Source organism: Populus nigra, chromosome 9 (assembly GCF_951802175.1).
Source record: "Populus nigra chromosome 9, ddPopNigr1.1, whole genome shotgun sequence".
NCBI classification, from domain to species: Eukaryota; Viridiplantae; Streptophyta; class Magnoliopsida; order Malpighiales; family Salicaceae; genus Populus; species Populus nigra.
Genome location: NC_084860.1, coordinates 5,839,742 through 5,866,385, shown reverse-complemented (window position 1 = coordinate 5,866,385; position 26,644 = coordinate 5,839,742). Strand labels below are relative to the sequence as shown.

At 31.6% G+C, this 26,644-nt stretch overlaps 3 protein-coding genes and 2 non-coding genes across 5 annotated transcripts; 1 reads left to right on the top strand and 4 right to left on the bottom strand.

Moving 5' to 3' along the window:
* Positions 1–1,437: 1,437 nt before the first annotated feature.
* Positions 1,438–3,793, top strand: LOC133702689 (SAP-like protein BP-73). The gene is made up of 3 exons (XM_062127016.1): positions 1,438–1,606; positions 2,506–2,844; positions 3,205–3,793. The coding sequence occupies exons 1-3, from the start codon at positions 1,498–1,500 to the stop codon at positions 3,546–3,548; spliced, it is 792 nt and encodes a 263-aa protein (XP_061983000.1). The 5' UTR covers positions 1,438–1,497; the 3' UTR covers positions 3,549–3,793.
* Positions 3,794–4,979: 1,186 nt separating this feature from the next.
* Positions 4,980–6,864, bottom strand: LOC133702581 (large ribosomal subunit protein uL5). Its single transcript, XM_062126889.1, has 4 exons — positions 6,705–6,864; positions 6,451–6,601; positions 6,158–6,353; positions 4,980–5,367 (listed from the first exon to the last, which is right to left on the bottom strand). The coding sequence occupies exons 1-4, from the start codon at positions 6,705–6,707 to the stop codon at positions 5,175–5,177; spliced, it is 543 nt and encodes a 180-aa protein (XP_061982873.1). The 5' UTR covers positions 6,708–6,864; the 3' UTR covers positions 4,980–5,174.
* Positions 6,865–6,915: 51 nt separating this feature from the next.
* Positions 6,916–6,988, bottom strand: TRNAE-CUC (transfer RNA glutamic acid (anticodon CUC)). Its single transcript has one exon. It is a non-coding gene; the product is annotated as a tRNA-Glu (tRNA).
* An 11,661-nt stretch (positions 6,989–18,649) lies between these two features.
* On the bottom strand, positions 18,650–20,534 carry LOC133702859 (large ribosomal subunit protein uL5). Its single transcript, XM_062127181.1, has 4 exons — positions 20,375–20,534; positions 20,121–20,271; positions 19,829–20,024; positions 18,650–19,038 (listed from the first exon to the last, which is right to left on the bottom strand). The coding sequence occupies exons 1-4, from the start codon at positions 20,375–20,377 to the stop codon at positions 18,846–18,848; spliced, it is 543 nt and encodes a 180-aa protein (XP_061983165.1). The 5' UTR covers positions 20,378–20,534; the 3' UTR covers positions 18,650–18,845.
* A 51-nt stretch (positions 20,535–20,585) lies between these two features.
* Positions 20,586–20,658, bottom strand: TRNAE-CUC (transfer RNA glutamic acid (anticodon CUC)). The gene has a single exon. It is a non-coding gene; the product is annotated as a tRNA-Glu (tRNA).
* Positions 20,659–26,644: the final 5,986 nt, after the last annotated feature.

The window sequence follows — 26,644 nt, the reverse complement described above, 5'->3', positions numbered from 1 at the left end:
TACAAAAATTAAGTATAGACTGGATTGAAAAAATTTCTAAAATTATTTTGAAATAATGTGTGATATTATTCAAAAGGTTAATTGATATTTTGTTATTTATAAAATTTGTAGGTTTTACTATAAATAAAATGTTAGTAAATAGTTTAATATGATTCTGAAATAATTATTTGCACTTAAAAATATAACAATTTTTTATTATTATTAATTTATGTGAATTTTCATTAGAGACTAGATATATAAATAACTAATAATTTATGACAATTCAATCTTAAAATAATTATTAAAAAAAATAAAATAAAAAAACTTTCAAGTAATCATGATATAAACTTTAAACAATAAAACTCCCAGCAAATTTTAAACTTACCGCTTCTATTACGTATATATTTTTCAAGAAAGCCAACATAACTACCCAATGAAACATCACTACAGTTAGAACAAAGCTCGAAGAACACTGACCATTGTAACCAAATCCATCTCAACTCCAAATATAGCATCTCTTTGAAAAGCTCTACTCCTTTCTCGGAAAGACCATTAGCCACATACACGCATATCATCGAATTCCACGAAACAACATCTCTTTCAATCAATTCAGCGAACAACTTACGCGCAACATCAACTCTCCAAATCTTCAAGTAAAAGGCAATGAGAAAATTAATAACAGCAATGTAAGAACCAAAACCCAATCTTAACAAAAACCCGTGAGCCCATTCACCTTCCTTCACACTTCCTAAAGCTCCAAAACACTTCAGCATACAAGAAACAAACTGGATGAGAGTTAACTTCAGCACCCAAATCCAACATCTGCCTAAACAAACACACTCTCTTGGAAATCACCGATCTTTGCATACCCATTTTGTAAAGACTCAAGCTCTGCACAAAGTTGCAATATAGAACAACAAGTCCTTAACTCAATTTCACTTTTTGGAGACGTGTAAAGCGGTTCTATTACCTTATCAAGATTGCCCATTTCACAAAATGCATAGATTTTTTTTTTGTTCCAGTCAGTGATTTTGTTATATTTGGCTTGGGTTGATGAGGGTGGGATGGGTACTGTTGCATGAGAAAAGTGTAAATTTGATGATAAAAGAGTGAACTTTGGATGTGGCTTATTGAAAAAGAACACATCTTTAAACAGAAAAGAGTGTTTTCCTCTGCTGTTTTTGCTATTTGGAGAGAGAACTTTGGTGTAGCCATTTTGGCCATTAAAATCAACATTGGAAGTGGATGAAGGCGGGAAAGTTCTAACTAGAAATAACTGGGGCGAAAAAAATTGAAGTTCTTAACACAAAAAAGAAGAGGCACAGCTTTTTCTTTGATGTCACCTCGGGTATCTAAAATGGCATGTGAATCCCACGCGCTAAAGTGGGAGGTGGCCTAGCTAGTTTTAGTCACCATAGAAATCAACAACTGTACTCCAACAGGTGGTGGTCTTATATAAGAGAACCTGTGGATCTAATCCACTTGCATTCTCAGAATCTCAAAGTTTTCCTGGGAAGGATGGCTTCAGCTCTTGTTTTCTATCCTCAAAACACTTTCTTCAACAAACCCTCTTGTATTTCTTTCAGCAAGCAGCTCAAGTTGTGGTCCCCCTTTTACTCTCTTATAGGTATCATCTCCTTGGCACTCACTTTCCATTAATTTATATTCACAAGTTTGATATTTTGTTTTGAATGAATGGGCACATCATCATTCAAGTTGTTGTGTGACAAAACTACATATGGATAGATCTGCTGCATGTTAAATTGCTTTTTTCAGTCTTTCCTTTTATCTCTTCTGTTTCTTTCTTACATGCATCTTTCTGATTGATGGGTGTCCACCATGTCATGAATTGAAAATGTTGAGACTCCCTCAACATGAGGCAATATGAGATTTGAGTTATTGAGATTTATGGTTAAGCTGCAAATGTATCTCCTTTTCATTTCTTTTGTCCTGGAAAATACTAGTATGCGATTGGGTTTTGTGTGGACTTGGATGAATTCATTTAGTGTTGGTGAGCTTGCATTAAGCCTGAGTTTCACTCATCAAATTTGATGGCCCATGAAAGTGTCTGGTATTAGAATGTCTGGTGGTAATTACAGTACAGCTTCTGTGATAATTACAGTACTCATCGCTGAATGCGATCTAGTCAAGAATGTTGCATTTCCCAACCCTTGAGATTTCGGTACTCCTATGCTGGTTTCAGTGGGTTTTCTCGTTTTGGTTAGACTGGTGGGGAATCCTCTAGTCCCCTCGGTGATGAAACTCCCAACAGTACAAACTGCTTTCATATTTTAAACTGATTGCAATTCAGAAACAGATCATTGCCAGACGTTTAGCATTTTTGCTTTTACATATTTATTTGCTCTTTTTTTTTTCCTAGACTTCATTCCTCATATTTTCACTGACTTGTCATGAATGTTAGCTATCAACGCTTTTGTGTGTTAGTATGGGGCCAATTAATTTTTTGAACTTCAAACTGAGAGCTCATCTTTTGATGCAGCTTGTTAAATTTGCCTGAGATTGCAGATGGTTCCTTAGCTTTTGCATCACATAATGGTGTGCTTCAATTTAGTATTTCAAGCATAAAGTCCGATGGAAGTAGCAAAGGCAGACCTCCCCGGAAAAGTTCTGCACCAGGAAGAACAGAAAAGGAGGATGAGGATTCAAAGTCCCAATCTTCTGACAGAAAACAACCTATGTCATCTAACCAGGCGGAGATAATGGCCTTGTTCAGACGGATACAGTCTTCAATTTCAAAGGGAGAGTCTACAGCCACCAAGAAGAAAAAAGCTAGCAGGTCCGAGGAGAATTCCCCAACCAATTCCATTTTGGAAGTTCTTCGCCATTCAACGAAGGACACAAAAGGTAATCTAGATGGATATGCTTCTTTCAATTCCAGAACAGTGTTTGTTAGTAGATATAACCATTTAACGTGCAGTTTCAAGGAGAAATGATCTTTTAAGTTCCAAGTTTTTTTCTTCACGAGAATACTATCATCTAAAAAGAAAACCAGTACCCTTAACACGTTTCTCTGTTGTTTATGTTTGAAACCCTTGTAGACACAGTTCCACAAGAAATTTTCATGATTCTTTCCTTATCTCTTATTCCCCTGAATGATTAGCATCATTATTGAACTTGCTCGCACTCTCGCAGCACTCCTACCACTATGCGTGTGCTTTGTTTACTCGCTTAAATATCTGATTTGGAGTTTCATAATTTTGACAGGCCCAAGTACAGTCAGGGAAGGGAATAAGGTCCTGACACAAAAACGAAGTGTGTCCAAGGACCAGAAGACGCAAGCAGAACATGCCTTGGAAGATGTTAAGTTAACCAGACCACCGTCTAATTTCACAAAGAAGTCCCCAATACCATCTCCATCAACCTCAAGAGAGAACACTACTGAGCTGAATAGTGAAGCATCAGAGGGCAAAGCCAGCAACCACAAGTTAGAGCTGCCTAGAGTAGAGAAAATGAAACTGACTGAACTGAAGGAACTAGCAAAGTCCAGGGGAATCAAAGGTTACTCAAAGTTGAAGAAGGGTGAGCTTCTGGAGTTGCTGAGGTCCTGAAAAATGGAAAGTTCTTGAGCCAGAAGACGAGCAAACTAGCTGCTGGAAACCAATAAACACGGCAGAATAAAACTTAAATTCCAAGAACTGATTGTTTTCAAAATGCAGTTCGTATGTTATTTTAGCCACAGATTTTTTAGTTTTGTTTTATGTTTTCTCAATTAAATGTTGTTTATTTCGATTACATATGATAGTAGTGGATGTTTTTGAATTCAAAATAATATATATTTTTTTATTTTTTTAAATTTATTTTTAATATTAATATATTAAAATAATCGAAAAAATAATAATAATAAATTATTTTAAATTAAAAAAAATATATTTTTAAAGCATAAAAACAAGTTGATTGATTTATACATCAGACACATGCAGTATAGAAAACACAGACAAATCTGGATAACGTTTTGCTTGCTTCGTTTGTCAAAAGCGTGCTTCCAAGATCCCACTACACCTTTCGGATTAATAAGCTGACTTTCCAGATTTCTCAAAACTTTGGAACACTGTAACATCTGGAAATACATATCAGTTTAAAAACTGTTATAATCATGTGAAAGAGGTGAAATTTGTTTATCAAACAGCCCACATAGTGTTCTGAACTTGCTCATTTACATTAAAATTATTTACAGATGTTCATCTAAAGATTATTTACACATCATATTATCATAGTATCCACCTTTTTCCCCAAACTTTTTCCCTATCTAACACAATTTTATGATTGAATTCATCAAATCCAAATCAATATTCATGACTCTTGTTTTAATTATATATATGGATTTTTTAATTTCATTCTTACACTAAGCTCAATACTTTGATCCACTTCATAGATTTGTTTAGCCCTTTGATACAATAACTCATCACTTAAGAGTAAATCTTACTATTATGATTAATCCTATTTTCACGTCATTGCAATCAATTTAACATTTCACACATAAGTTCCTGCCACAAAAAACATATTCCTTTTCATATCATTTTTTCTATATTTTCATTTAATATCTTTACTCCACTTCAAATGCATAATTTATATCATATCAATCTACTACTCTGAAAGCATAATTTACATCATATTTTTTTCTGTATGTATAATTCACATAACATTAATTTCTTGGATTTGATTCCTAATCTAACATAAAAAAAACATAATATAAAAATGGGCGAAATCCCATTGAGGCCATAAATTGATTTCAACTAAAATGATTTCCCAATCCAGAAGACAATTTCAATATCATTATCAATAAAATTCTTCCAAGGTAAGACCAAAACATAAACATTTGCATACCCAATTCAACTCGAATGCATTCCAAATCCAAATGGTAAAGCCATCATTTTCCACTGAACTAGAAGGCCTACAAGGCATCTACAATTGCTCAGTTCACAATTATTATAGACAAACAAACCACATTGATTTTGATTGGGAATACTGGATACTTGATATCTGCATAATCGAACAGAATTATATTGATAAAAACACAGGCAGTGACACAAGAACACAAAAACATAGAACTTCAGATTCTCTACCACTTCAAGAAATTCTAGATGAAAATTATAACTCCAGGTACATAAAAACCTGCCAAAGGTTAACGACTTCCCAAGCTTTAAATTTAAAAAAAGTCAGGAAAAGATCTAAGATCAAATATTTTGGGATTTGTTAAGGATGACTCCTTCATATTTGACCTGGAACCATTTCATCGCGTCATCCTTCGTAACTCTCTGATGAATTCCAACGCGTGACTTGCACCTGCGACGACGACCAACACGGTACCCAGGACGTTCCAAAACGACATAGAAGTCCATGCCGTAAATACCAGTGGAAGGATCATACCTGAGAAGGGATGATAAAACATTATGCTGAGCATATACAATACAGTACCAGGTCAAGTTATTAAAAAAAGAAACCCTGTCCCGCCAATGTGACTACCTAGTGGAATCAGAAGGTTTATACCAATGCTAGCTAAAAGGAGCCGGGCATAACTGTGTTGCAAGGCAGGTAGTTAGGTATCACCAAATTATCCTTCTTGGATCCCTCCATGGAAAGGAAAAAAATTAAACCAAAACAAACTAGCACTAACAATATGGCATAGCTTGACCCTTGAGTGCTGCTGCAACTTAAATGAATGTTATCTTCAAGATCAATATTCCATCTACCACATCGTCTATCTTCATTCCAACATCAAAAAAATCCAAAAGATGACCCGAGCATCAGGATAAGCACAATTTTGCCTTCAGTGTATATGCAAAATAAAAGACCTCTTGAAAATCCATTTAAGTCTAGAATTGCCAAATCATATTTAAATACGAGTTACAAAAAAAATCAGAAACCTAACCTGGAACTATGTCCACATTTTAAAAAAAGTTAATCCACTAACAAAGCTAACCATGTTTCATGCGACATGGTTGCAACATTACATAAACCCCATTTCAGCAAACTAGTGGAACCATCTAAACCACAAGTATTCTAGCCTAAACCTTCAAAATTGGCATAATGTTCAAGCCTCATATTCAACTGGGTCACAAGTAAAACTAATATAATTCAAAATAAGAGAGATATAAAAGACATCCATTATGCGAATCTTTACAACAAGTAACCATAAATATATGGGGAAAAGACTCACTTGATTCCAAGATCAATGTGCTCCTGGATGCCGAAACCAAAGCAACCAGTGTCACTGAAGTTCCTCCTCAAAAGCTCATACTCCTTCACCTTCAACCCACTCTCAAGCAACTGCATAGCCTTGTCTCCCCTCACAGTCACATAGCAAGCAATCTTCTCATTACGCCTAATCCCAAAAGATCTCACAGTATACCTAGCTGCTCATTAAAAAACAGTAAAAAAACAAACCACCAACTAAGACAGAAGCACTTTAAGAAAAAAAAAGAAAAAAGAAGGGTTTAGAATGACACGCACCTTTCGAGAACACCGGGGTTTGCCCACTGAGTTGTTCGAGCACCTTGGCGGCACGAGTGAGCCTGTCTCCGCTTTCACCGACGGAGATGTTGAGGACCAGCTTCTGGACCTTGATTTCCCTCATTGGGTTTGATAGCTTCTTCTCTGAAGCCTGCTTTTTTTATTTTTTTTAGAAAAAAGAAATAGTTAGAGAGATTCATTAACAACATCTGTAGAAAGAGATTTGATAGAGTACAGAATTATAATAACAATACCATTGTGATGGTGTGTGAGCTTGGCTGGTTCGATGGAGGCAGAGGAGGAGGAGGAAAGGCTGTGGAATTTGTTTCTACAAGAAGATTAAATATAAGTGAGGGACACCCACTAGGGTTTTGTGCTGTGATCTGCTTGCCTGCCCGGTTTGGGGTGCTCACTCAAGTGACCATATTACCCTTCCATGATTGAGATAAAATAGAAAAAACAAGATTCCGTTGCCGGGACTTGAACCCGGGTCTCTCGGGTGAGAGCCGAGTATCCTGACCAACTAGACTACAACGGATTGTTGGACTTTCTTCGTACACTATTATATATAACTTAATAGACACAATCACATGAATTAAAAGTGGTGGCGTGTGTGCAAATTTCCTACATGAAAAATTAGATAGTAAAACTGCAGTGAATTATAATTTTATGGATATAGTCCTCCATGTAAATATTTACAAAAACCATTTAATTATTTTTTTTGAAAATATTTGGGAGTGTAGCAGCAGTTATTTTTTTAAGTTATTTTCACTTACAAATTATTAAAATAAATTATTTTATTTTTTATAAATTATTTTTTACATCAATATATCAAAACACTATTTTTAAAATATGGCTGCAATAATGATCCGAGGAGAAAACATTTGTTAACACAAATTAAAAATTTGATATTTTCTCGTAAAGAAGAAAGAGACATAACATAAATTTTATGCGATGTGTGAACATACAAACACCTTTATCAACATGAAACCCTAAAATTATTTTATTTTATTTATTTATATTTGACCACTATCATAAATTTATTTTTTTATTATAATTTTATTATAAAATGCTATTTCTTTTTTTAGAGATAGTAAGTAGATTTTTTTTATGATGACCTTTAATATGAATGAAATAAAAGCAATGTTTTATAGTTACATTATGATAAATACAAAAATATTATAAATTTCGGTTTAGATTATTTTATAATAGTTATGATATTGGGTTTTGTAAAAAATTTTGATTCAATGAAAAACAAATTTAATATTTTTCGATAAATGAACATAGTTTCCAAAAAAAATTTATTAAGAAAGAAAACAATGGACAAATATTTTTATTACCAAACAAATTCATAGTGTTTCGTGTAAGTAATTCAAATAATGGAATAAAGATAGATGGAGTAGGAAGAGGAGAATGAGCCAATATTCAATATTCAAGAACTCTGCAAGCTTATGATGATAAGATGGTGTTAACTTGACGATAAAATTGAAGAAATAAAGAGTGAGAGATGGAATTAATGCATGTTTTTAAACTCAACTTATTTTTCACAAATATCAACTAGACATTCTTTCTCGCAACATCAATGCCAAGAAAAAATAAATTAATTGTGCGTTTGAGAGTGATCGCTTTGGTAGTTTATTCTAGATATAATTTGATATTGTTTGGTAATGAAATCAAATTAATGTTTAATTTGTGGACCCCATGTTAACATTGAGGTATGGCCGCAGGTAATGAAAAGTATCTTTTACCAGTTTTTCACGTGAAAAGTTGGTCAGGAGATAGTAACTAAACAATGAAATTATAGGTGTTCAATACCATTGCAAATATTGGACAAAACTATCCTCCCCATAAAAAACGCAACATTGTAACCCGTTTCTCTAAAGCTTCTTTTTTTTCTTCACCGTAGCCTCTAGATCTCTAAGACATCACTCTCCTTAGAGATCTGTTTTCCTTTTTTGCAGATTTATAAACCCAACTATTATTTGTAGCAAAAGCTCGCTCAATCCGGTTGCGATCATAGTCATACACCCACCCTGAGTTTCACTACAAATCTGGTAATCCTATTTTGATTCATTCATTTCTTGTCTGGTTTTTTCATTTATCAAGTGTTTTTCTTTTTTTCTATTTGGTTTTTGAACAGGTTAGCTATGTGACCACCATACGTTTCTCTTTAGAGATCTGTTTTCCTTCTTTGTATATCTAAAAACCAAACTATTATTTATAGCAAAAGCTCGCTTAATCCGGTTGTGATCACTGTCCCACACCTACCTTGAGTTTCACTACAAATCTGGTAATCTTATTTTGATTCATTCATTTCTTGTCTGGTTTTTTCATTTATCAAATGTTTTTCTTTTTTTCTGCTTAGTTTTTGAACAGGTTGGCTATGTGACCACCATATGTTTCTCATGCTTCCTCGTTAGATCATTATGATGAGTTTATATTTATGTTTTTGTAGATTCTTTTTTCTGCCCTTGACTTTTAGGGGGGATGATGCCTTGTATTGGATAAAAGTTTTAAAATGATCAACTAAGTGCTTGCATAAGAATTGGAGTCTATATTTTTGTTTAACTATTGTAAATGGCAATGTTTCCTTTAAAGTGGTTAGCTGTTTATTATTAAATGAGAAGTGGAGTCTGTATTACTTTATATTTCTTTTAAATTGGTTACCCTTTAAAGTTACATTCGTTTTTGCTAAGACGTGAAACTCTATTTGTTCCATAATGTCTAGATCTGAAGTTCCTCTAATTTTAGCTCGTACTGTTTTTTTCTTATGCTCCAGATATGCTTCAATGTATTTGATAAAGCTACAGACCTTGATGTGTTGGATCATCCTGTTCTAAACTTCATCTATTACTTGGGAAGTTTGCAATGTTTTCATATAGACAAGCTAATGAAAGTTTGTGGCGTGTTTTGTTTATCAAAACATTTTTAAAGGTTGTTTCATGATGGTTTTCTCATTGGTAGCTAAATATAAAGTCAAAGGTGCAAACACACACATCACAAAAATCAAGAAAGTTCTCCTTTATCAATCTTCTAATTAAATTACCTTTCATTGTTTGTAATTTTTTCTGGTTTATGATATGAAATATTTGAATCTATAAATGTTGGAGAGTTTGAAAATTATAGGAGTTTGGTGTTCCTAAATGGACCTTGTTTGAACAATCAACTCTGTTGGAATTTATATCAAATATTATTTTTTAGGTGGCTTAGCATTGTATTTGGTGATAGTTTGTTGTGAAAAAATAATTTGTGAACTTAGAATTCCATTTGCTTTTGAAATTTGAATAAAATCATGGATGATTGTTGTGCATGGAGAGATTTTTAAAAATGGTTTTTTGAAGTTCTCGAAGAATTGCTTACCTTTTGCCTTTGATTCTAAGATTTCATTTTCTCATTGCATCCTTCACAATATTCAATGATTCTTGTTTGAAGTGGACTTCTATACAATGACTCTTTCTTTTGTTAGTTTTTGGTTTTTAAATACTTCGTCATTAGCATGGTTTCTATACTTTATATGTGTGGGTATGAGTAATAGACTGTACATTTCAAATCTCCTATGTTTTTTCCCTTTCCATGTTCTGCATTTGGATTGTTAAAGACTAGTACCAAAATAATATGGACTTGTTAAATTAGAACTGAAGTTCTTATCATTTATAGTTCTTTCATTCTATATATGATAGAAAAAAAAAAAGCAATATAAAGCAATATGGCTATAATTAATATGAGAAAAAAAAATTTCAATATCAAAAAACAATATGGCTTCATACATATAAGAATATAAAGCAAGGTTTCACTAGTTAGGTATTACCTATTGTGTAAAGGATTGGGAGCTGTCTAGATTATAACTTGGGTTGACATTTCTGGTTGAAGTGGAAGTGGTTTTATGTATTAATTTAATTGGCTCGGCTATGTTTATTACAATAAAATTGTTGTTTGTTTTTTCATATAGCCATGCAGCTTTTACTTAGATTTGGAATGAAAATATTTCATTATGTAGAATGTTTTTGTTAGAATGTTAGTGTATGATACATCTTAAAAGGTTACATTTTATTGTTATTGATTCATAAATTGCAGTTTATCGATTATAATAATTAGGAATCTGAATATGTGGTTATGTGTTGTATAATTGATTTTTCATGATGCGGGAGCTTAATGGTCATAACTTAAGAAGGAAAAGTTAGCTAGGAAAGCTCAGCTATTATTATAATGTTTATTATGGTTCTGTCATTATTATTTTTTAACTATGGAGTTTTGAGGATTTTGACTTCAGGTTAATTTATCTATAATGTTAATCATTGTCATTAATATATATCTATTGTATAAATAAACATAATAGAACACAATAGGGATAGTTATTTGAATCAATTACATTGATGACAACATTTTCACATTTCTTAATATCAATTTTGTAAGAATTCTTGTACATATAACATCTTTAATAATTATTGCAAAGTTTAAATGCTCATGTGTTCTTTTTGTGGTTGATGAATCATGCTAGAAAAAAATAATCAATGGAAGGTGTTGAAAGCTCGGATAAAGCATCTTAGACTAAAGAGATGGTGCATACATTCTGTTATATTTGTATTGCTACTATTGATAGAGGAATGAGGCCAAACACTTAATTCAATAAGGCCAGATGGAAATTTGTTATAGCTATCTTCAAAGAAAAAACTAGTTATACTTTTAGTAAGACTCAACTTAAAAACAAATGGAATGGTGTAAAAAAAGACTGAAGGATTTGGAAAAAAAAATTGATTTCTGAAATAGAAATAGGATGAAATAGTGAACTTGAAACTATTAGTGCTAGTGATGAGTGGTGGAAGAAAAAAACTCAGGTTAATTAATGATACCTTCTTTGTCTGGTTTTGTCTTTGTTTTGTCCTATTTCTTAAACTATTTAGCATGTTTTATATGGTTTATGCATTTCATGTTTTATATTTCTTTTATATAGAAAATTAGTTATCCAAAAAGTTTAAACACACTGGGATTGAACCATCATTTTGCAGTAAGTTTGATAGAATATTCAGCAATGTTGTGGCGACTAGACATTATGCTTGGACTCAATCTTCTGAAACTTTATTTGATGATGATGTTATGAGTCAAAGCACTCAGGATGTTAATGTTAATGAGGAAGAAAATCTTAAGGAAGGAAGTGGTGATTCAGAGGAGGATGACATTCCCAATTATATAGATCATGTCTGTAATTTAGTTGTTATTAATATAGGAAATAACAGTACCATAAATAACAGTGGAAAGAGAAAAATAAGAGAACAATGTGATGGGCAAAGTAAAAAGAAAAGCAAAAAACCTTATAAATTTGGAGCTCAATTGCTTTCACATTGGGATCAACTACTTGATCGTGTTTCGATCAGGAATGATAGTATGGATAAAATAGGGTGTAGTATTAGTGAGGTGATGGTAGAGGTCCATTTCATACCAGGAATTACTTTCGATGATGAATTATACTATTTTGCTACTGAGTACTTTTCTATGAGGAAAAAAAAGAGAGATGTGGGCATCAATTGAAGATATTGATAGGAAGTATCAATGGCTTCAAAAAATGTACTAGAAAAGTCAAAAGCACTAAATCAAGGTTAGTATTGCTTTAGATTTTGTTTTGTCCTAAACAATTATGTCGTGATTAATTCAAATATTTTATTGTCAATTGCTTTAACAACTGGATGTTATGGGAGATTTGTTATGGTGCCAAATAATGTACAAGTTTGGAATAATAGGACAATGACTCCTAAGGCTGATGGATTGAAGCAAGAAGAGTAGTGTTGATTTAAGTAGAGAACCACCTTTCTTAATTATGTTTGCAAATTATTAATCTAATATGTTTTAAATTTAATGGAATATTAGTAAACTTGTTGTGTTGTTTGTTGTTATGTTGAGGGAGAATTATTATGAATGTTTTTAATTATGTTTGCGGATTGCTAATCTAACATGTTTTAAATTTACAGCCATACTGGTAAACTTGTTCTGTTGTCTGCTATTATGTTGATGGTGAATTATTATAAATATTCTTATCCTAAGGCTGACTATTGTTCTTATCCAGGTGTTGGAGAAAATTTTCAAATCATAGCTAGTTCTATTATTGCAATGTTATTGATAGTAATAACAATATGGATCCAATTATATGTTAAATTTCTAGTATCAGCCTTTATGAAACTTGAAGGTGAAATCACACATCACCAATAAAATTAGAAATTTTATATATGTTTACGTTGTTCCAAATCATTATAGGATAAAAAAACCATTAAGATACTAGGAGAAAGAACTGAAAATCAAAATATGAAATTACAACAAGTAAATTGACTTGACAATTCTTTTTAGAACATGAGTAATTAATAGCGTTGTTGTTTACAGCATAACAATTCTATATTTTTCATCATGTCCAGCTTTAGTCAAAACAATATGATTAATGCTTGACTTTTGTGACATAAGTCATGTGAATAAAACTATTCCAGCAATTTGTTCTTGACAGTAATTATATATAAGGCTGTAGGTTGAAAAGAAATTAGAGTACATGCAACTGACCAAAGTTTAATTATTTACTTATGATCTTATCGAAGCATCAAAATAAATTAATCGTACCAATATGAATAGGAATAGTGATGATGGAGCAGTGGATGTAGTGCATGAAAAGTTAGCAATATATATATATATATATATATATATATATATATATATATATATATATATATATATATATATATATATATATATATATATAAGAGAATATATGGCAGGCATATTCGTAATTAGGGCTAACATATAATATGAGCATTCTGTAAATTTGTATAAGTTTTTCATAGTACATTCATGCAGATTATAATTTATATGTTATTTGTTTGGTTATAATAATTTACTGAAACTTGCAAAAATATTTTTTGTCATTTTTTTTATCCTACAATACTTGCAGATTCCTATATAATGCATGTTGTAACTTTAATATGAGAAATAACCTTCATGACGTTTCAATACACTACAACAAGAAAACTTTAAGTCTTGAGAGCTCATATAAAATAAATTGTAGTTATAAATTACTCTTATTTCAATCAATTTTTTTTCCCATAACTTTCAGTGCAAAACAAAGGCTTGTTTATGTTTAAATTCAATGCCAATGAAGTTCAATGGTCTTTCAATACAAGCCCAACCATACCTTTTTATTAATCTTGAATGAATTATATGCAATTCTTTACTAGAGTTTGTCCTCAAACTATTTTTTTAGGATGGTTTTTTGCATACATGCATTTCAGTGATATGCAACATCAAATGAAGTTTCCAGTCGACACAAATATTTAAGTCAAAGATAGTTGATTGAATTTTTATTTCACATGAAAAATCATGCATATAATCTAGTGCGTATTTTTCTTATTCATCCCTTGCTTACCATTTCCAAACCCGTAAAAAAAACATGAAATTCTTTTTTTTTCTTTTTTTATTTATGTTCTAAATAAAATTGATGTTATTAATCTATAACATGATATATTTTTTCCATATCTTTCAAAGTGATAAATAATGTTGTCAATTGATATATAAAAAGTGATGGATCGTTTTTTATGATATGAATTGTAATGAACACAAATATTTGTAATTGAATTTATGTTGGTAGATATAACAGATGAATGGGTTCATGCTATATTTGGTGTTAACTATGACAAGAATTATGATACCATGATGAATCATGTAATTGATAATATTAATTATAGTGGTAGCGGTGGTAGTGGTGGAGCTGCTGGTGATGGTGATGGTAATAGAGTAGTTAATGATGGTGGCGATGATGGGGATGATTCCGGCAGAACTAATGATGATGACGACAGTGATGATGATAGTGATTAAAATAAAGATGAAAGTTGTATTGATGATGAGGATGAATCATTTTGGTTATGAGATATTGATCGTAAAAAACTATTGTTATGCACCGGTGGTGCTTTACACATGTACCATGCTACTTATGTGCATAAGGAACCTTGTATGGTTTCATTTAACACGGGGATGAGATGGTTGAATGAAGTCGTACAAGGACACTGGAAACAGTGTGTTAACATGTTTAGGATGGATGCAACGATGTTACAAAACCTTTGTTATGACTTAGAAACACAGTATGGGTTGAAACCATCGAAAAGGACGAGTGTTATTGATAAAGTGGTAATGTTTTTATACACCATTGCATTAGGTGCATCAAATAGGCAAGTCCAAGAAAGATTTCAACATTTTGGTGAAACCATGAGTCAATATTTGAATGAAGTGTTCAAGACAATTTGTTTGCTTGCAGTAGATATAATTAAACCAGAGGACTCTGAATTTTAAACACTTCGCGAGAAATTGTGATGAATCCGAGATTTATGCCCCATTTTAAGCTTAGACAGATGGTGTTTATAACAATTAATGACAAAAAAAATTAGTTTCAAATTCTGGTAGTCATTATTTATGAAATGTTGGTTATTGTTTGTTTTGTAAAATTGCATTAGTGTGATAGATGGTACACATGTTTGTGCTTCTGTTTCTCAAGAAAATCAAATATCATTTATCGATAGAAAAGGTGTACTGACACGGAACGTAATGGCTGCATGTAGTTTTTATATGCAATTCTTTTTTTTAGCAGGATGGGAAAGTAGCGCTCATGATACTAATATTTTTCTTGAGGCTATTAACAATCTAACTATAAAATTTCCAAAACCTCCTAAAGGTAAATATATGATAATAATTAATTGTTATTTAAATTTAAAATATGTTTATTCTATATTTTTTTATTAAATTTGTTATAATTTTTTTTACTTATCATTGCATGAAAATATTATTTGGTTGATGTTGGGTACCCAAATGAGTATAGATATCTTAGTCCATATAAAGGTGAGAGATATCACTTCCAAGATTTTCAATATCGAGGGCAACCAACAAGCCGGGAAGAGCGATTAAATCGTGCACACTCATCATTTCATAATGTCATTGAACGTGCATTTGTAGTGTGGAAACAAAAATGGAGAATTTTACAGAACATGGTGGCATATCCTTACAAATCACAAGTGCAGATTGTAATGGCATCAATGACACTACATAACTATATTAGGAGGAAGTCACAAGATGATGTTGCATTTACAAAATATGATCGCAATCCTAATTTTATTCCTGATGATTTTTTAGCCGATGTTATTCCATGTTCTCAAAGCCAAAGCAACTAGAGGCCTTCTCGAATAAATTATGTTTGTGATGAAATAGCAGATAGTTTAATGAGATGATTGAAGGACAACAATAATGTAATATTTTTATTTTTATTTATGTATTACAACAACAAAAATGCTCACAAATGCTCCCATCTTCCTTATTGGTAATTTTATTACCAGAAACACTTACAAAAGCAACTTAACCAAACATATATAAATTGCTTTTTAAATAACAATAATTTTAACCACGGTTTTAACTAAACATATATTTTATTATACAAAACCACAAAAAAAATTATTTTTAAAAAACTACTTTTTACCAACCACAATCACAAAAGCCACCACTTTCCCAAACATACTTAAATAATTCATTGTTATTTGGAGCAAAACCTACTTTAATAATTCATTGTTATTTGGAGCAAAACTTAAAGCCAGAGTACCAAGTTTGGTTGGGAGTTTAGCTTCTTTGGAGTGTTTGGTTTGAAGGTGGCTTTGACTTTCTTTTTTTTTGGGCCCACACAAAAAGCATGTATTTTTAGCTTTTGGAGGTGTGGTTTGTGCTTTAAAAGGATTGTATCTTTGAAAAAAAAGCCATTACACCTCCAAGTCAAACACACACTAATTAGCTTTGGAATATTGGTATGTGATTCGTTACGGGTTGGATTATTTAAGAAAAACATAAAAAATGTTAACATTGTAGAAAGTATTTTTTACTGTGTTATTAAACCTGAAAACTAAATGATATATAATAATGTGATCTAAATTTAAAAAATCAAGATGATAAAAAAATCTCTATAGAAAACAAACCAAAACCAATTAATCCTATATAAACCAAAATGAAACACATCATGAAAACCAATTCTAAATAAACCAAATATTTATAAAGATTCAGTATTGCATCTTTTAAAAAACAAATTCAGACGAAAACATATTTGATCAACCCGAGCTTCGTGACTTAACCTGTTAAGCCCGTGATTCAGATTATGGAATCCAATGAGTTTAACTATTTATTTTTAAAATTTTATTTTTTACCTAATTATAGGATACAAGTTTTATTTTAAAAAAATTAAAGGATGAAACTGGAAGAAAACAAATTGAAGGAACAAAAAATCTACAAAATGACTTTTTTATTAAAAAAATATTGACATGGTGATATACCAAAATGATCTAGTCAAGTCATGTCAACTTGCTATACTCGTGATCCAAATCATGAGACTATAACAATAATATAAGAGATCAAATTTGAGCTAATTAATCCCGTAAAGAAAAAAATCAAATAAACCAAATGGTTAAGAAAATTTAACCTAACATATTTAAAAATATATATTCAAAAAACAAAATATTGGATCAACCTTTACATTTTGGATTAACTCATTAAACTTGTGGCCGCATTATGAGCTCAATTAAGCTTAATTATTTTTTATTAAATTTATTTTTTACCTAAATACAAAATAACACATAATTTTAATTAAAAAAACAAAAAAGAAGCCCAGACACGTGAGCCTAGTGGCCTAGACACGTGGACTTGTTGGCCTAGCATGCTTAGGCCTTTTAAAAAAAGAACCTAGACACGTGGGCTTTCCAGCCACCCCACATAACAAGACCTGGTTTTATATTTTATTTATTTATTTAAGGAGTAGACAACATATCATCCATCTCTATTTTTAAAAAAATAAAAAATAAACAGATGACTTGTCGTCTACTATTTGCAAAATCTTGATACCAAAAGGTCTCTGAAAAACCAGGGCTTCGGTTTTTTTGCTCAAAAACCTGTTTTTTAGCTCTCTCTCTTTTTTATATCCAAAATACGTAGAAAAACACCTTAAACACCTTAATAAACCTATTCATGGTCTTAGATAACCCAAAATAGAACTAAAAAACCCAAAATCAACTCGAATCTAAAAATCTTATTGTAGGAAGATCTACCTTCTTAGGCATGAAGGAAAAATAACACCTAGGTAAAACTTCCTATCAAGTGAAACTCATTGACACCAAGATTGATCATTTTTTATGTGTGAAATCAATTTTAATAACAATTCTTTCTATACGTTGGAATCCGACGACTTTCTAACTACTCTCATGAAAAATAGATTGAAATAAAATTCATTGACACCAAGATCGATCATTTTTTATGTCAGAGTCAACATCAATGATTTGTGTCGAAGTCAGCGTCAATGACAACTCTCTCTCTATGCCAAAATTCAAAGACTCTCTCTTTAAAAAAAACAATAAAAAAAAATAAAATTTTGTTAGAAATAAAATTATATTTCTAACAACTAAAAAAACTGGTCATTTATTAGTTGAGAAGTAGAGCGAGCACATTGAACTTTTCTTATAAAATTCTAAGATTACATCTAATTTACCCATCTTTTTCATTTTTTATTTTCTTTTGTTTTTGCATATAAAAACACTTTTGAAAAAAATCAAAAAAAAATTTATTTTTTTCTTTGCTTCAAAATAATATTTTTTTTTAATATTTTCATATCATTTTGATGTACTAATATCAAAAATAATTTAAAAAAATATTATTTTGATGTTTTTTTAAATAAAAAATATTTTTTAAAAAATCATAACTATATTCTTAAACACCCCAAAATCTCCTAAATAAAAGAGGAAAATGTTTGAGGATCAAAATAAAATATTAAAAATTATGCACCATTCCAATCCAAGTGAAAACAGAGACAATGAAATGGCGCCCCCTCTCTAATTATTACTCCATGTAAAACGGTTCCCAGAAAAGCTAAGGCCGCAGAGGTCACAGTCAGTCAATGTGAACTTTAAGAAGAGCTTATCTACAAAAAATGCCTTGCCCAACTGCACGAACATAATTTATTGGTTACACATGCTTGTCGTTGAAGCTTAAAGCCTCTATGGTAGTTACGGGAAATTCTGTCCCCTGCTTTGTTAAGTGCCTGCACAGCGGCGAAGCCCTGTTATTTGTCGATTACTGTCCATGTCATGCCACACTGATTTTGATTATGGACATACAAGCCACATTGATTTTGATTGGGAATACTGGATGCATGATATCAGCATAAACGAACAGCATTATATTGATAAAAGCACAAGCAGTGAAACAAGAACACAAAAATACATAGAACTTCAGATTATCTACCAATTCAAGAAATTCTAGATGAAAATTACAACTCCAGGTACATAAATCCCTGCCCAGGGTCAACGAATTGCAAAAATTTAAACTTGAAGAAGTCAGGAAAAGATCTAAGATCAAATATTTTGGGATTTGTTAAGGATGACTCCTTCATATTTGACCTGGAACCATTTCATCGCGTCATCCTTTGTAACTCTTTGATGAATGCCAACGCGTGACTTGCACCTGCGACGACGACCAACACGGTACCCAGGACGTTCCAAAACAACATAGAAGTCCATGCCGTAAATACCAGTGGAAGGATCATACCTGAGAAGGGATGATAAAACATTATGCTGAGCATATACAATACAGTACCAGGTCAAGTTATTAAAAAAAAAAACCCTGTCCCGCCAATGTGACTACCTAGTGGAATCACAAGGTTTATACCAATGCTAGCTAAAAGGAGCCGGGCATAACTGTGTTGCAAGGCAGGTAGTTAGGTATCACCAAATTATCCTTCTTGGATCCCTCCATGGAAAGGAAAAAAATTAATCCAAAACAAACTAGCACTAACAATATGGCATAGGTTGACCCTTGAGTGCTCCTGAAACTTAAATGAATGTTATCTTCAAGATCAATATTCCATCTACCACATCGTCTATCTTCATTCCAACATCAAAAAAATCCAAAAGATGACCCGAGCATCAGGATAAGCACAATTTTTCCTTCAGTGTATATGCACAATAAAAGACCTCTTGAAAATCCATTTAAGTCTAGAATTGCCAAATCATATTTAAATACGAGTTACAAAAAAAATCAGAAACCTAACCTGGAACTATGTCCACATTTAAAAAAAAGTTGATCCACAAACAAAGCTAACCATGTTTCATGCGCCATGGTTGCAACATTACATAAACCCCATTTCAGCAAACTAGTGGCACCATCTAAACCACAAGTATTCTAGCCTAAACCTTCAAAATTGGCATAATGTTCAAGCCTCATATTCAACTGGGTCACAAGTAAAACTAATATAATTCAAAATAAGAGAGAGATAAAAGACATCCATTATGCGAATCTTTACAACAAGTAACCATAAATATATGGGGAAAAGACTCACTTGATTCCAAGATCAATGTGCTCCTGGATGCCGAAACCAAAGCAACCAGTGTCACTGAAGTTCCTCCTCAAAAGCTCATACTCCTTCACCTTCAACCCACTCTCAAGCAACTGCATAGCCTTGTCTCCCCTCACAGTCACATAGCAAGCAATCTTCTCATTACGCCTAATCCCAAATGATCTCACAGTATACCTAGCTGCTCATTAAAAAACAGTGAAAAACAAACCAAAAACTAAGACAGAAGCACTTTAAGAAAAAAAAAGAAAAAAGAAGGGTTTAGAATGACACGCACCTTTCGAGAACACCGGGGTTTGCCCACTGAGTTGTTCGAGCACCTTGGCGGCACGAGTGAGCCTGTCTCCGCTTTCACCGACGGAGATGTTGAGGACCAGCTTCTGGACCTTGATTTCCCTCATTGGGTTTGATAGCTTCTTCTCTGAAGCCTGCTTTTTTTATTTTTTTTAGAAAAAAGAAATAGTTAGAGAGATTCATTAACAACATCTGTAGAAAGAGATTTGATAGAGTACAGAATTATAATAACAATACCATTGTGATGGTGTGTGAGCTTGGCTGGTTCGATGGAGGCAGAGGAGGAGGAGGAAAGGCTGTGGAATTTGTTTCTACAAGAAGATTAAATATAAGTGAGGGACACCCACTAGGGTTTTGTGCTGTGATCTGCTTGCCTGCCCGGTTTGGGGTGCTCACTCAAGTGACCATATTACCCTTCCATGATTGAGATAAAATAGAAAAAACAAGATTCCGTTGCCGGGACTTGAACCCGGGTCTCTCGGGTGAGAGCCGAGTATCCTAACCAACTAGACTACAACGGATTGTCGTGTTATAATAATATCTATCTCTTATTAAACGCAATCACTTAAATTAAAAGTGCGTATGTGCAAATTTCCTACATAAAAAATTAGATGGTGAAGGTGCAGTGAATTATACTTTTATGGACATAAATATGTGGATACTGTCCGTTTAAATATTTTTAAAAAATCATTTATTTCTCGTTTTCTTTTCTTTTTAATGATGTTTCGAGTTGAAGACATTCATTAATACAAATTTAAAATTTGATGCTTTACAAGGGAGGAAATTCTTTTAAAATCTTGTTTATTAAAAACCATTCAAACACACCTTTTTTGTTGAGTTCTTTGAAGAAATCAATGCCAACAATAAAAAAAAGCGTAAAAAGGAGAGAAAGTGATAAAAAAAAGTGAATTTTTCTTTGATTTTTTCTTTAAAGATCGATATGTGTTTAGATTTTCCTGTTTTATTTTGTTTTTCAAAAAAAATTAAGAAAGAGAAAGAGGAGAAGAGGATGAACATGAGGAGAGAGAATATGATGTGTAATTATGGTTAACTGCATTATTTTCATATATATATATATATATATATATATATATATATATATAACAATTATTTTTGTCACGGGAGTGAATGTTTCATTATATTCAAGCGTATATTTTTATTGGCTCATAAGCATCATTAAACAAACTTTATATCATTCGATAGAGCCATCAACATGTAGCTTGATGATGTATACTCATTTATATCTAATAAGATTAATTCCAACATGACAAGTGATAATGTCCCAAGTATAATTGTCCTGAAGAACCTATAGTTTATTCTGCATGGCTTGATGCCTACACTCTTTAGTAGAATCCTGAGAATAAGACTTAGGCAAATAAGTATTATCAAGAGTAGCCTAGAAAGTGGAAGAAAAAAACCATACCAATTCAGGGGTCGGGAAAATCTAGTATATCGCTAAGGCATGCACAACAGAATTAGGCTATATTTTAGAAGAATGAGATAATAGGTGATGTTGTTGATACATAATACTTATTTTAAAAAGAAAAGAAGTATTAAACATAACATCAAAGGGAGGAAGTGAAATAGAGGAAGACATAATTAGGACAAGACTTAAAAAAGTATTCATTTAAAAAATCACATTTCAAGAAATACAAAGCTCGATAGCATTTGTATCATAACATACAAATCTTTTATGCGATTTACTATAACCAAGAAAAGCATACTGAATAGATTAAAAAACAAGCTTGCAATGTTCAATGAGAGGTAAATGAACAAAAAACACTACAAAAAACATGCATGGAATTATAATTAGGAGGAACATCAAACAAAGAAGAATATAGAGAATCATAATGCAAAGTAGGAGAAGGTAAACAATTAAAAAAATATACATTTATAGATAAAACATCTACCTAAAATATATAAAAAACATAAGATTCAAGTATCAATGTGTGAACAACATCTAAAAAATAACAAATCTTACGCTCAACAACATCATTCTATTGAGGAGTGTAAGGACATGAACATTGAGAGAAAATGCTCTTTTGTTAGAGAAAAGATTGAAAAGAATGAGACATGTATTCTCTCTCAGAATCTGAGTGTAAGATTTTAATACACATAAAAAAAATAGGTTTCTATATAAACAATAAAAGTTAAAATGTTGAGAACATATCAGCTTTAAAACAAAGAAAATAAACCTATGTAAAATGACTATAATTATCAATAAATGTCATAAAATGTCTTGAGCATGAGAAAGAACATGACTTATACCCTAAATATCAGATTGAATAATTTTAAAACATGTAGAAGCATGATTTTCTTGCAAATAAGAAGGTAAATATTTTCTTTTACCAAGTTTATAAGAAGCACAATCAAATGAGAACGAAGAAAACTCATTAGTATTATTCAAACAACCATGTTTTATAAGTAGTGTCAGAATTACAGAGTTGGAATGACCCAGTTTCTTATGCCAAAATTGGCTATTATTATTAGCAATAGCAAAACAACCAAAAAAATTGAATGAAGAAAGGAAAAGACTAAAAAGGAAAAAGAAATCTCACTTTAGACCCCCTCACTATCTTTTGTTTCGACACTTAATCCTGCACATAACAACCAAAATGATCAAAATAAAAGGAATAATCTTTTCTACTAATTACCTGGCCAAAATGAGATTGAAAATTAAATTAGGAGACTCATAATTATTAGAAAAGAAAAAACTTAACTACCAACTGTTGTAATATGAAGAGTACTACTATTAGTGGTCTGAATATATTACTTACCATCATATTTACGATATCATATAAATCAATCAAACTATTAGTCATATGATTAGAAGCCACTAAATCAGTTAACCAATAAGAAATAAGAAGATGTTTCTTACTCTTAGAGACCAAGAGTAAAAAGGATAGAAATAATCATATATCAAACCTTCTTATTAGTAATATTGGAAGAAGAACCCATAACAAGAAGTTATATAAAAGATGTAGGCACAAAAGTGGATTGAAGACCAACATGAATAATAAAAGTGAATTGATTAAAAAGACGGATATGAAAATCCTTAATAATATGAAATTTTTTCTTACAATGACTGCAAAATTTCCTACTGCACTATTTTGCAATATGCTCTTATTTCCTTGCAACTAAAACACCATGACGAAGATCTAGATCTTCCTCTACTTTGAGCAGTGCATGCTACATTAATCACTCAGAACCACCAATATCTTAAGCAAGGCCAAACTATGAGGCAAGATTTCACCCAAGCAAACCTCAAAAAATAAGACAGATTGACGATTGGTTAGCTTAGCTCATGACTTTTAAATTTAGATCATAGCTTTATTAAAAATTGATCATGTTGGCTTTTATAATGAACCACTTATATTGTTGCTAAAGCTTCTTTCAGAGCCTGAGAATGCACCAACTCATAATAATCATTTCATAAATTAATAAAGTTAAAATAGAATTTCTCAATAGAGAGGTTTCCTTTATAATAGTTTCTGATGTCTAATTCTAATCGAAAATTTTAGGCAGAATTATCTTGATAATAAATTCACTGAAGGTAATCCCATATCCTCTTAGTAGTAGTGAACCCATAAATATTATTGATCATATGAGGTTTAACAAAGCTAAAAAGTTAGGAAATAATTTGGTTGCCTCCCCATGAACTAAGTTCCTTAGTATCAGTAGGAACCATAGAAAACACATCCAAATGACATCATAACTCCTCTTTCGTGAACATCCGAAAATGAAATTTCTAATAGGTATAATTTTTACCAGTAAGGTTTACAATAGAATTTTCTTTTGATATAATAATTAAAAAAACAACTAATAGAATAAAAAAAATCACCACACCACTTAGAAACCAATATCTAGCCGAGAACTCTATAATTAGAAACTGAACCTCCAAATTAGATAACCACTTCTGCCAATACTTAGAAGAATACCAAAGACATAACCACTTCTGCCAATACTTAGAAGAATACCAAAGACCTGCTTTCTAATGCTACCCATAAAAAAACTACCGGAAAAAAAAAAAAAACAAGAAACCAAAAAGATTCAGTCAAGCCAAAAAATACTATGGAGAGAATTTAGGGCTTTGATACTATGTCAATAAGGGTTTTGGACTGAATGACTCTCCTTGTGAGAATTATCCTCTTTATTTATTGAATTATAGCCCCTTACAAGGCTGAAAATCAGCCATAAATAGTATTAAATCAAGTAAGAGTAAAACTTACACACACAGACGTACTAAATAAGGTAAGATATATCAAGCCATCAATTCTGCTAACAATATATAGGGGCATCAGTATCATTTTGTTTATTTTGAAAATTAGCTTTGACCCAAGATGAAAAGTGTAATATTAAAAAAATTGGTTGCAAAGTGAGAAAAAACCAAACCTTGAGATGCTCAGCATAATTTCCCTTTTTTTTCAAACTTATTTTTCTTTTCTTTTTTTTAAATTCTACCTTCCAAATTTTTTAATTTATTTTGGCTTATTTTAAATGAGGTTATTGCAGTCTTCAATAAACATCTTGGTATTTGGTTATTATTCAATTTTTACAAGTATTTATCTTTGTTATCATATCATTATATAAAAAATAGTTTTTTTAAAAAAAATTTAAGCCCAATGGAGTCTATGATTAGTGTTGCAGGTTTTGTGAGTAAGCCACGAAACCCAAGTTGACGCAATATGTCATTTCAATATTAAAAAAAATTATTTTAAACTTTTTTAAATCAAATTATGCTTTTACCAGTTATTTGGGTTTCCTTTAAACCTGTCAAGTCAACAGGGTTACTTAGAATCAACTCTCATGCAAGTTAATCTCAAACTCGGGTTAGGCAATGAATCAGGTCAAAAGGTTTCAAAGTTGACCTGTTAGGTTAGATTTAATAGTAATGACAAATAGTTTCCTTTGTTTTTTTTAATTTCATCTTTCAATTTTTTTTCTTTCATTTAAATCGTTTTTTGCTTTTTTTTATCAATTTTATTCTTCAATATTTGATTAATTTTGAATTGGTATGCATAATTTATTTTAGTTTGTTTTTTATGAGGTTATTACAGTCTTAAAACAAACATCTCAACTTTTTATTGGTACTTAATCCTGTAAGTGTTCATTTTTGTTATCATATCATTAAGTAAAAAATAATTTAAAAAAATTGTTAAATACAGTAGAGTCCATGATCTAGAAATAAGTTTGAAGGGTTAAGCTATGAAATCCGGATTAATTTAATATGTCGTCGTTTCAATATTAGAAAAATATCATTTTTCTAATTTTTTTAAAGTCAAATCATCTTTTTTACTAGTTATCCGGGTAATCTTTGAATTTATTAAGTTAATTGAGTCATATAAAATTAATTCTTATATAATTTAATTTGAAATTTAAACCAACTAAGAAATATTGAATTTAATAACAATCTTAAAAAATTCCTTACAGACTAGATATTTTTTAAACATTTAATAAAATATTGATATAACTTGCAGTCCAGCGCTGTCTGTGTCAGTAGTGTTGTTCTATTTGTAATGTTCATTGTATGACTATTGAGAGCCTGGAAATTATTTTTGAGGTCTGGGCAAGAATGTGTTGTTCCAGTTAGCGCCGCAGATGGCTGCCTGGGTCAATATGGTGTGTTTGATGGGCTTTTTTATTTTATTTTTTCATTTACTGGTGCAGGTTCAATATAAGCGTTAAGGATTCTTTCAGGCTTTATAAATAAGTGGGCTGATTCATAATTATTTCTTTTATTACATACTAATTACCTTTTGATTAACTCTCCTGATAAATGCAGATGCAGGCCAGATAGTTCATTTTGTGACAGGTCCACGCCATGCTGGTAAAGAGGGATTGCTGGCACTTTAACAGAGAATTGAAAACTAGTTGAATTCTAGTACAAGCTCCCCGCTGGAGCTCCGTTTGAAGTGATCATCGGAGAATGGAAGCTTGCAGGAGATGCAATGGCAATATTATAGGCCATTTTCGAAGCTTTTGAACAGTATATGGCTGGAAAAATCTCCAGAGTTTACCCCAATGACTGGAGCACTTGATATAAGAATCCCCAACTATCCATGCACATTTGAAGGATCAAAAGTTCCACAACCATGCAAAAGATCCGCCGGACCGAAGCTCCTTTTTTTAAATTTAAGGAATCGCTATGGCTTGGCACAAAAGTAGGCTAGTGACATAAGCGACAGTCTACCAAGTTAAAGATCAAAACTTCATGTTGTGAAGCAATGTTCAAGGCAGAGGTTCTGAGAAGGAACAAGCAAACTGACTTTTCATTAATAAACAAATTTATATATGAATGCAACATCTGTGTATGCAGAGACCTAACTAAGAACCATCTGTTTGTGTAAAATAGTGAGAAGGACAGAAAGAAAACGACAGAATTAAAAAAAAAAATAGAAAACAAAATCTAGCAATGCCACCCATCTGACTGAAGCCTTGTATGGTAAACTGTACAAAATGGGAGCAAAGCAGCAACAACCTCCACGATAGACTTTGTTTTCTAGGTGG

Excerpts from the sequence above, each read along its gene's own strand:
- LOC133702581 (XM_062126889.1), bottom strand. Across the intron at positions 6,354-6,450 it reads AACCCCGGTGTTCTCGAAAG|CTAGGTATACTGTGAGATCT; the intron begins GTGCGTGTCATT and ends TTTAATGAGCAG. Across the intron at positions 5,368-6,157 it reads CACATTGATCTTGGAATCAA|GTATGATCCTTCCACTGGTA; the intron begins GTGAGTCTTTTC and ends ATCCCTTCTCAG.
- LOC133702859 (XM_062127181.1), bottom strand. Across the intron at positions 20,025-20,120 it reads AACCCCGGTGTTCTCGAAAG|CTAGGTATACTGTGAGATCA; the intron begins GTGCGTGTCATT and ends TTTAATGAGCAG. Across the intron at positions 19,039-19,828 it reads CACATTGATCTTGGAATCAA|GTATGATCCTTCCACTGGTA; the intron begins GTGAGTCTTTTC and ends ATCCCTTCTCAG.
- LOC133702689 (XM_062127016.1), top strand. The coding sequence starts at position 1,498 with ATGGCTTCAGCTCTTGTTTTCTATCCTCAAAACACTTTCTTCAACAAA. Across the intron at positions 1,607-2,505 it reads CCCCTTTTACTCTCTTATAG|ATGGTTCCTTAGCTTTTGCA; the intron begins GTATCATCTCCT and ends CTGAGATTGCAG. Across the intron at positions 2,845-3,204 it reads TTCAACGAAGGACACAAAAG|GCCCAAGTACAGTCAGGGAA; the intron begins GTAATCTAGATG and ends TAATTTTGACAG.